The sequence below is a fragment of the Enoplosus armatus genome, chromosome 7 (assembly GCF_043641665.1).
Source record: "Enoplosus armatus isolate fEnoArm2 chromosome 7, fEnoArm2.hap1, whole genome shotgun sequence".
In the NCBI taxonomy this organism is placed as follows: domain Eukaryota; kingdom Metazoa; phylum Chordata; class Actinopteri; order Centrarchiformes; family Enoplosidae; genus Enoplosus; species Enoplosus armatus.
In genome coordinates, this window is record NC_092186.1 from 24,402,216 (window position 1) to 24,413,193 (window position 10,978).

The window sequence follows — 10,978 nt, forward strand, 5'->3', positions numbered from 1 at the left end:
ACATCTCTTGGGAAAACTGATGTAAAGGCTGCGGCTTCTATAATGGTAACACCTGTGTGGTTAGTTTAGTTCCTGATGCTGAAAGCTTTGGTTTTCTTGATGTTGATGAGGGGAGGTTTAATCTTTGGCTTGTTGGTTTCCCGGTCTGAGGAGGGTAACCGGCGACTGTAGATATCTGGGTATTGCTTCTGAAACTAAAGCAAAGACGATAAAACTCATGATCGAGTGATTGATTTTCTGCGTTCACATAATAGCAATTTCCTGATAATATAAATGACCTTAACCCACTGGGGAAAAAAAAGAAAAAAAAGAATTTGAGGTCTGTCAAGTTACTCTTTGTCATAGTTGAAAGTCATAATTGCCAAATTTGAAGACCACTGAAAGTAGTCAATAACATTCAATGGTAAGTTACAAACACCAATGTCAACAAAACCTTACGAAGGTTTAATATTTCAGCAAATGCTTCGCAAGCTAAAAAAATGTCATTTCATATCTACACTGTTCAAAATAGGACCCGGAATAAGTGGAGCTGCAGCTTTGAGTGGAGCAGAATGACTTAATAGTTGAAAACATAGCAATGGTGTGCAGAATGCTGAACTAGATCCCAGTTTGATTTAACTGGTAGACAGACTGCTGCCTGGATATGCAAGTATGAACTTATTTTGGGTCATCAAATCAACGAAAGACAGATGCCCATCCAGATCCTTGGTAAATTGAGAACTTTGTGAAAAAAACAAACTTCTGACGGAGCACTAGAGGAGTGTTTTGTTACCTGCTTAAGTTTCTTGCGTCTGTCCTTCTCACTTATGTTTTGATCCGTCAGCAGGATCTCCAACAACTCCTCCATGGCCTTCTGGGAGGATGCCAGCTTTTGCTGTTCAAACTCAGCGCCGCTAATCTGATGGCAAAACGCGTAGATGGGCATGGGAGTGCAAACTGGATCGCCACCATCGACATCAGAGACGCCATCGATTGGGACCTGGGGTCGGGAGAAAGACATATAAATACAGCAGTGTGGACAGTGTGAAAGATTGAGAGCACGCAACTAAGAGTAGCAGTAGTAGAAACACTACCTCTACTACGAAGCAGGTAGATTACAGTGGGGGCTAATTTACACTCGCCCTACTGTTCATTCACTTCTGTCACTCTCCAGCTTTGCTGCATCTGCTGAAGCCTCGCTAGGCTAGTTTTAAGCTAGCAGTTAAACGGTCAGTTAAGGTGGAGACTGCTGCTGCTTTCATTTATGGCGGGAGGGGGCGGGGGGTCATGTTCAAACTGAAAAGGGGTTTTAAGTTTAATGACTGGTTATTGACTAGTTTGTAATAAGCTAAAAATAGAATCAAATCTATATATTGATGCCACATCCAAAAAGTGGATTTGCCCTCATTCCTGTTTTAACCGGAATTGCAGCGGGTCTGGGCCCTATACTGTGAACATGTACCGAGTTCACAACTGTACTGTATAGTTTATACTGTATATGTATTAATCAAGCTGAGGTGTCTCTACAAATACATTGTATAACATTGTTTACTACTGCATCAGTTGTTTGTGTATGTGGTTTTCAACTCGTTCATGTTCACCCAGGATGCAGGATGTGTGTAAACGTATACAGTTTAAGGGTGTACCTGTGCTGTGCGAAGGTATTGTATATGGTCATTGATAGCACTGAGCAGGTACTCCGGGACCGAGAGGATGCTTTGCTGATTGTCCATTAGAAACGACACCAGTCTGGTAGCCAACAGCTCGTCCAAATCGCACTCCTCGGCGCAGCCCAGGACACAGCCTGAAAACGTGTGAACCATCTGGAACGAGAAGCACAAAGGCTAGACGGGTAAATAAAGACGGTCAAACCGGCCACTGAGACACAAATGGATGATATGTCACTGATCGCCAGGAAGGACATGGTTGTTTGTTAGTTCTAGAGGTTAAGTGGCTCACCAATGTGCGGGTGCCAATGGCAGGGTGGAGGCGGGGCATGTCCACGTTCTGGCTGATGCGCGACATCATCCTCATGAGGAGCTGCAGCTTCCTGCGCGAGGCGGGGGGGAGGAGGAGGGTGCAAAGCTGCAGTGCCTCGATGGCCACGCGCTCGCACTGAGGCTGGAGAAGGCCTGCGCACACACACACACACACACACACGGTCACACAGTAATGATGACGGAGACAGGTGAATTCTGTGGCACTGTCAGTGCAGAAACATTAGAATCACTCTTTGTGGGCACATTCATCCATCACTACTACATCACATACATTAGATTTGACAAATGGATGGATTGATGGATGGATGGATGGATGGATGGATGACGAGATGAATCGACTACAGCTACGGTGCAACATGATCCAGGACAGTATAATGTGCATCGCGGCCCTGCATGGATATCTCCTAGTTCATCTGGACATTTCAGTCACAGATCCAGTCATAAAAGGTGTTGTGGGAATACTATTACTGTAGTGTTTGCATGATAAGATTCTCTACTCGTGGGTAAACGACTTCATGACTTTGCGACACTTCATCTGGAGAAAGAAATATATTGAGACCTCATTTCAGCAGGTCCGGTTTGTAAATTCTTTCGGTTAAAGAAAACATGGCAAAGCAGGCAATTTATAATGTGCTGCATATCTTAAAACGATCTAATCTGTAATGTAACAAGTTGCACATCTTTTAACCTTTCCTTAGTTTGTTCTGGTCGATATGTTTACTGGAACCGTGGAAATGTTAAAATAACACAGACAACCAAAAAAAAAAAAGAAATCATTTCATCACATCATCATGCTTCGAGTTCAACAGGAGTCGTGTTTCTACGTTAAAACCTTGCATACCGGTCGTGGTTAGATGGCGTTAGTTCGTAGATTAGACATCAACAGACAAGCAGACACACAGACGGGTAGATGTGAAGAGGGTCTTACTGTGCTTAGGTTTGGGTTGGGGGGGCTGGGAGTTGCTGGTGGGCACACAGATAGGCGGTTTGAACAGTGAAACGGGTCGAGGCGGCTTCGACACATCCAGAGAGCTGAGGCAGCGCCGGACAACAGCGGGTGCGGGGAGCGTCCAAAGATTAGACGTACTGGAGACGGGTCTGAACCCACTAGGTCCTGGAGTGGCATGAGACCCTTGTACTTTGGCCTTAGCAGATGAAGAGAGGGAGGAGAAAGGATGACAGGAGGAAGAGGAGGGGTGACTGGAGGACAACGAGGGGGGGCGTGAAGATGAGGGGGAGTGATGCTGGTCTGCAGGAGTGTTCACGTTAAGGCAGCTGGTTGCTCGGCCCTGCCACTTGGTCTCCATGACGTCTTCCTCCCTGGTTTCCATGACAATGTCCAGACAGCTGCCTACACTGCGTGGCCGCAAGGAATGCGCAACTACAGACAGTCTGTTTCTGGCAGTACCTCCAGGAGCGTTTTCACAACTAATGGAGTTTGCTTTGGATACAGATGTAAAGTCTGTATGACTATGGGGTGTTGTGATGGCAGGGCTGTCATCCTGGCTCCTGTTGCTATAGGCGCAGGATGCCAGGCTGTTATTGGACAGGAACAGCTGTTGACGAGTGAGAGGGGCAGAGTCGTCTAGGATAGTTTCCAGTGAGCAACTTCTGGTTCGAGGCCTCGTGTAACCAGCTGTACTCAGGCTCATGCAGCTGCCTCCTAACTGACCGTCTCCTGCACTGGCGATGCCTCCTTTCAGTGCTGCCAGCCGTGACTGAAGCTTCCCACCAAGCACCTCTCTCATCGGCGACTCCGTCTCATCACACATCCCCTGTCTGAGCAGCGACAGGAGGAGGCACTCTGTGGAGCGGAAAGATGTCTTGGCCGGAGGGGGGGCTGAGGGGAGGTCAGGCTTCTTGCGCTTCCCATGTTGGTGTGTCGCGGGCGCTGCAACGTACCCACAAAACACTGAGAGCAGATGCGGAGACAAAGAGAGAGCCAAGCGGCGGCAGGCAGAGTGTAAGTGCAAGCGGACAGTGAAGGGGAGGGAGAGGGTTTAGTTACTTCAAACCTTTACTGTACATACAGAACCATCAGCTGGTCAGAGACAACACATAACAGGCATACACACAGAGAGCACAGCTGCTCGTATTGCTGTTAGGACTCCACCAACAGAAGTGACAACAACCTCTGTTAGCAGTCAAAAGGCACTGTTAAGAGGTCAAAGCATGCAACCGCAGCACGTCAACATGATTGAGCAACAAGATCCTGCAGACAATCCTGTCAGTTTGAGCATCATTTCCCTGTAACACAACAGCATTCACTAGAAATAAGCACTGTAAAAGCACTTCCATTTAACAGCTGTTTCGCGGTCAGGAGTAACAGGAAACAGGCTGATGAAATCAGTCCCTGATACCTACCCAGGACGTTGATAAATAGTTCATACAGTTCGTATGTGAGTAAAGGCTGCGGAAGGCTGTAGAAGTAATCAGACACTGTTTTGAAGACATCTCTCTCAAAGCCAGGATAGGACGGCTGTGCGCTGTCGTACTTCGGCCCTAGAAATAAACAGCAGGTTATTGCAGCGATCATGGGAGTGAAGGACATTACATTCATAATCCCAACCCAAACCTATGTATGGGTTTTAATTTTCTAACTAAGTGTATCTTTTTACTGAATCTTGCACATGATCTAATTATAATGAAAGCTAATGAGATAACTGCTAATATGTAGTTTGTAAAGTAATTCTTTAAATGGTATTTATCATAGACTGTATATAAAGATGGATGCTGCTTCTCCACCTGTACAAAAATGAAGCCAAAAAAATGAACGCGTGAACAAACATCAGCGTGATAAGAACGGGGGAGGCGGGGAGTTTATGACCTATACTGCCACCAGGGGGGGCAATAGAGACGTTTTGGATTCACTTTTGGGGAGCTGTCATGTCATCCATCATTATAAACAGTCTACGGTATTTATATGTCAAACTTTGGAAAGTCAAAATGAAGGTGTTGAAAAAGTATGCAGCCAGCAACATTAAAATTAGTTTTTCTTTCTGGTCGATTCTTACAGCTTGATTCCACCGGGCACAGCTGACACAGAAATGGCATAGAGCATCCAGTCAGGTTTCAAAATGAAACAACCTGTGCAGACTTTCAATCGTATAAACACAATTAAAACTGACAACAAAAAAAATGAAACCATTCAACTATGTAGCCTCCTTATCCATGGTGAAAGCAAAACACAATCAAGGGAAAATGACCAAATCAAAAACTGAGTAAATCAACGAAATCGGGCAACACGCTTCTGAAATGCTCCCGGTGGAGGGTGAAGCCGTGCCTGGTGGAATCAAGGTGTTAGCAATGCCCATGCAGGACAGTGGTGCTTCTTCTACTCACAGTTGGCCAGGGTCTTCATGGCAGACAAAACCCAGTCTGGAAGGTCATCTAGGAGGGATGATTAACAGGTTGCCAGTTATAGTATATTGTACTGTTTGTGGGTTGTATTACCTAAAAAACTAATATAATAATAAAAACAATTTAAGTCATACACAGAATCTAAATATCCAGCGAAAGATGTGTTCAAATAGAGAAGACAACTTTGAATACCACCAGTGTATGATCATTTCTGTGCTTGCTTGTGACGCAAAAGTTTTTTTTTTTGTTTATGTATAAACCTACTGGTCTTGTCGTCCAGTGTGACCACTCCATGCTTGTTGACTTTGGTCATATTATGGATGATGTTCTGTGGGTTTACATAACGTTGGTCCAAAACCTCATCAAGAGATGAAACACCCAGAATCCTCTGCAGGCTGAAACACAACAAACAAGGTTTCGTCACACAAAATAACCTTCCTCCTCCCCATCTGCGGTTATTTGAGTAAAAAGAAACTTGTGCTTTGGGACAAACATGTAATTTCAGTCTAGTAATAACATAATGAGCCATACTACTTTCCAACACAACAATTTCCATAATAGTCTAAGACACAAAAAAATGCTTTTCCAGTTCAATGTGTGCGTTTATACTGGGTCAGGGTGGTGTCTCTCCAGATCTCCTGTTCATCCTCCACTGTCAGCGCTCGTCTCTGCACCCTCTGCTCTCCTATTGGCTGATTCTCTCCCCCCGCTTGGTGGGCTGGATCTACATTTTCCTGGAAGGCAAATTTAGACAGAGCATGAACCACCACCATCACACAGTGGATTATTATTTACATTTAGACCGTACTTCAAACCTACGATTGTAAACTGGCATTTAGTCTTGAAAGTGACTGACTGGTGATGTTTTGATATTAGTATACACCTAATTTTTATATGAAATTACACATAACAAGGATACGATAATCTAATGTCCAGTCCCGCTCACCTGTACCTCCTTCTCATGCTTCTTGATGCCCCTAAACCTGAAGAAACCATCCTTGTCCCTGAATGAAGGTCTTTTCTTAAGGGAGCCAGGGGCTGAGGCTGGAGCTGGATGGGGAATGGGTTTCAGAGGAGAAGTGGAGGGGAATCTGGGGAAAAAGAGAGGACTGCATCATTTTGTGTTGCAGAGAATCGACATCAATTTTTACACGTTTTATAGATTTGTCTGTCTTTTTAAATAACTAAAGAGCACGTTTCTCAAAAGCTGTGCCTACCTGTACAGTATGTTGTTGTCCTCCAAATCCTCCGTGCCCCAGCGACCCTTCACATCTTCGATCACATGGTTTTTCAGAAACTTCTTCAGGAGCTGCACCGTCTGCTGCCTGGTGACGTCGGGGCCAAAATTGCTGTTGCTGCGGAGCAGCTGGTGCAGCCAATCCACAGCGGCAGAGGCAGTAAAGCAGGAGGCGTAGTGCCGGAAGTTTTGGCGGTGTTTCCTGAGGGGCATACCAGCCCGAAACAAGCGGGTCACCTCATTCCACTGAAAGAGGACAGAAAGAGAGAGTTTAGGACAGATTAACTTGCCCATGTACAGCAGAACTTATGTCACTATACAATACACAACATACAAACATTTTCAGACTATGAGTCCTGACGGACATTCCTGACGGCATTGACATGACGACCACTGGAGAAAGAGGGATTAACTGGTTAGAGGTTTGAAACAACATAATGATGTCTTTGTCTGTGCTGCAATGTTTTAAGAAGTTCTCCACAATGAAGACAAACAATAGGGAAAACAAAGTAGTGCTGAAATTATTAGTTAAATCATTGATCAGTGGCCCCAAAGGGTCAAAACTCCTGCAACACTTGTAGTATAAAGAACACATTTATTGTGAGATCAACCGTTTTGGCTTGCGGCCTTCTTCAGGGTCATCCAGGAGCCACACGTCAAAGACTGTTGGAGTAAATGTAAAGTTTGTACAACAAGTGTTTTGCTGATTTTGACCATTTAAGACTATCTCCCACCTCCATGCAACTTGGAAGTATGTGAAGTTGAATATCTTTGAGTTGTGAACCTTTAGGTAAGAAGAAAAAACAAAAACACAAGCAATTTCGTTTTTGTGCTCTCCTTGTTTTCAAACTGGGAGATTGTGAGAGACATTTTCCACTATCTTCTGACATGTTACAGACTAAAAGACTGATGAAAAAAAAACTGATTGACAATAAAAACATTTTTTTATAGTTGCACCCCTAGAACCAAGACATATCTGACCCATATACAGTGCTTAACAAATGTATTAGACCACCACCCAGTGTAAGGCATTTGCCACTGCTGCCCTAAATGAACAGTATTGCTGATGACCAAAATATTTTATGTTTCTGTAATGGTTAATCCACCAGTATGTGCAAGCCAAGCTCTGTAATCAAAGTGATATCTTTAATGCTAAAATATACTTATTGTTGATATCCATAAATTCTCAAACTTACTGAAAAAAAAAAAGCTGAAAGAAATAGTAAAGCACATTATTATTTTTTGATTGAGATGCCAAATTACAGTTATTTACTTGCACTCCTGAACAGAAACATTTGTTTTGCGGTTGCAAAGAATGCAAGCTGTTATCAGGGCCAAAGGAGGTCATACAGAATATTAAGATTTCTGGTTAATATATGTGAATAAGGACTATTTAATTGTTCCAGTTTGTTGTTTGTCTAATAAATAACAACACAATTTTTTGTTTGAAATATTTGTGTTTTCTCATTTTTATGACAGGTGGTCTAATAAATTTGTTTAGCACTGTATGTCTGGTTACTGCTTGGTGTCTAGTTGCCTGACTGTAGTTGGTTGAGGGTGAAGTTGTGTCAAAATACTTTATATAAAAAAAAAAAAAGCTTTATACCAAAAAGAAAATAGGGCAAGTGAAATTCACTGACAGATCACTGGACTAGGATCTGATAGGTTCGTTTTTAATACAATTGACACAATGCATAGATTAGTCGAAGGGCAGAACATGTGGAAAATTCATATATTAAGGAATTTGTGTATGTCACCACATTCCCAATTGCTAATATTTTCTGATTTTCTTGGTAGTAGCTAAGCTGATATTTTATAGATTTTATATTTGAAAAGATGAATCGATTAATTGAGAGAATACGTAGTGAGAATAATCGTTAGTTGCAGCGCCACAGTTTCAAAAAAACAAAACATTTTTGACTCCCGAGGAAAAGCCACATATCGGACAAGCGAAACAGCTTAGTTGGACGAACGTCAGGTAACACAGCAGACGGAACTCCTGAAAGACGACATTAAATCAACGATGAACGCTCTTGTTTTTATTGAACCGACCAACGGTCATTTTACGTCCCGACTTCTATTCGATGTTGCTTCTTCAGACAACCCCGCGAGTGTACGTGAACGTGTGTAAACGTAAACGGCTAACAGCTAAGTTAAAGCGCTGCCGTCGACGACATTTTTTTTTTTTTCTTCCTTCTCTCGCATGAATTAAGCTAGTTAGGCAGTTGAAGCAAGCTTCTCAGCCGATGTTAACTTACCAGTTTTGTGGCTCGGTACGGCCCAGGGGTGATAACACGAGTGCTCATATTTATCAGAAAAGACAATGCTGAAGTTTTCACTTCATCCGATATGACAAGAAGTAAAAAATATCCATCAGTCAGGGAGGGGTTTGCGGATGTTTTGCTACCAACTTGGAAATAGCAGCACTGACTGTACTCGCCGAGCTCTGCCTGGATGCTCTCAGTCTGTTCAAAATTACGAGCCGTGCTCTTCTGGCATGGGATTGGACGTCGCGCGGGTCACGTGATCAGCCTCGACCTTCTTCTACGCTGTTTGCTGCGCTCCTCTAATTTGCATAAAGGAGCAGTGGAGGAGCTGCAGTGTGTAAGCAATGCAAGTATGCAGCCAACTGTATCGTAGTCACTGACTCGCACTCACACGGAATTTACATTAGCATGACTTAAAGACCTTTTTGTGGGGATGATAATCAGTGAAAGGCAGTAAGACAGCGAGGTGGGGGTCAGACAAAAAGACAGCGGAGGTTAAAGACATCTCCAAAGGGATAGATAGTGGGAGGCTGGGGTTAAGTCAAGCCGCTGCTATGGACACGCTAATGTCTGCAAACAGTACGCTTAAAGCGATACACCCAGCTTTCTGCTTTAAAGATCCCCTTCAGACATGTTGCAACACTCAGCTTTGATTAAAAATGTTCTGGCTGATGTGTTTTTTTCCCCCCACAAAAAGTTAACTTAAAAAGTGTTAAAATTGACATGCACTCTTTCTATGCAAATGTTGTTCATTTCAAACTGCTGGACACTAGATGTCTCCAACTCAAAAGTCTTGTCTCAGTGTAATTTAACATTCATCATTCTGCACAGTGAAGGTCAAACATCCGAGTGAAGTCGCGGGGGGGGGGGGGGGGGGGGGCTTTCAATCTGGGGTGGCCATTTGAGATTGAGATTCACACTCACTGGAGTAAACTATAGTAGTTTATTACTCATCAAGACTCAGTGAAAAGCAGAGTAACCACAACAGAAATTATACACACACACACAAGACGACGAGTATATAGTATGTGTAGTTATGGAGAGACACATGAATAAAATGCGAGTTGCATTTGAAAGCCTAATGGCAGACAAGATGCACATGGCTTCAGAAGAGAAAACAAGTGGATAGAAAAATGAAGTGACTCTAGTAATATGTCTGAAGTCAATACTATTTGGACTAATAAAGCTGTTGTCACAAACATTTCCACTTTCTGGACTGTGGGAATTGTGTACAAATACAGTGGTTGCAAAATATATAATGAATAAGTGTAGTACTATACTATGTTACTTTAGGTCTCATAATACACAGACCTGCATCAAAAATATACTTATAGCAGCTAAAGTCACTGTGCAGAATGGTCCATTTGAGAATAATGCATATTATTGGATTGTATTTATTGTCACTTTAATGTTGCAGCTGGTGAAGGTGGATCATTTTAATGAATTGATGTACTGCTGGCAGCCTGTAAATTTCCCCCTGGGGATCAATAAAATATTTTCCTCAGCTATAATAATAAATCATAATTTATTTGTTATATTTTGTATTATTAATCTTAATCTGCAGAGTAACTAGTGACTGAAGTTGTCAGATAAATGTAGTGGACTGAAAAGTCCAACAATTCCCTCTGAAATGTAGTGGAGCAGAAGTGGAAAGTGGATTGGTTTTCAACTGCACAATCTACCATATATTCAAGGGTCAATGTCAACAGTTTGTCATGACTTGCTTTTGTTTTCAACAGGAGCCTGTGTGCCGCCTCAAAAGACTGCCGTGACCCGGATTCGAACCGGGGTTGCTGCGGCCACAACGCAGAGTACTAACCACTATACGATCACGGCGAGCTATCTATTGAATGAGAACCCACTGGTTTCTACGGAGGTACATCAATCTGTCATTTTACTGATTGAGTTTAGTGAGATGGTGATTAAAAATGATTTAACATTCACTAACGCGATGAAGTCAGGCACAAAAAGAAGTTAGGATCACATTATAACACTTTCAGCTGAAGCAAGTTGAGTATTTGCACGTTGAAGCAAAGGTCGTATAAATAAACAGAGATTTCACTCAATAATAAAATGTTGGACCACAATTAGAGGAGAGATGTAAGCCACTCATGCCACTCTACTCTACGGAAATT

The 10,978-nt window shown here is 42.9% G+C and overlaps 1 protein-coding gene and 1 non-coding gene across 2 annotated transcripts; both read right to left on the reverse strand.

Moving 5' to 3' along the window:
- Positions 1 to 65: 65 nt before the first annotated feature.
- Positions 66 to 8,888, reverse strand: depdc1a (DEP domain containing 1a). Its single transcript, XM_070909262.1, has 12 exons — positions 8,835 to 8,888; positions 6,557 to 6,822; positions 6,286 to 6,430; positions 5,949 to 6,073; positions 5,604 to 5,734; positions 5,322 to 5,369; positions 4,344 to 4,481; positions 2,908 to 3,891; positions 1,939 to 2,111; positions 1,626 to 1,802; positions 773 to 979; positions 66 to 194 (listed from the first exon to the last, which is right to left on the reverse strand). The coding sequence occupies exons 1-12, from the start codon at positions 8,880 to 8,882 to the stop codon at positions 66 to 68; spliced, it is 2,571 nt and encodes an 856-aa protein (XP_070765363.1). The 5' UTR covers positions 8,883 to 8,888.
- Positions 8,889 to 10,607: 1,719 nt separating this feature from the next.
- Positions 10,608 to 10,679, reverse strand: trnah-gug (transfer RNA histidin (anticodon GUG)). Its single transcript has one exon. It is a non-coding gene; the product is annotated as a tRNA-His (tRNA).
- Between the last annotated feature and the right edge of the window lie 299 nt (positions 10,680 to 10,978).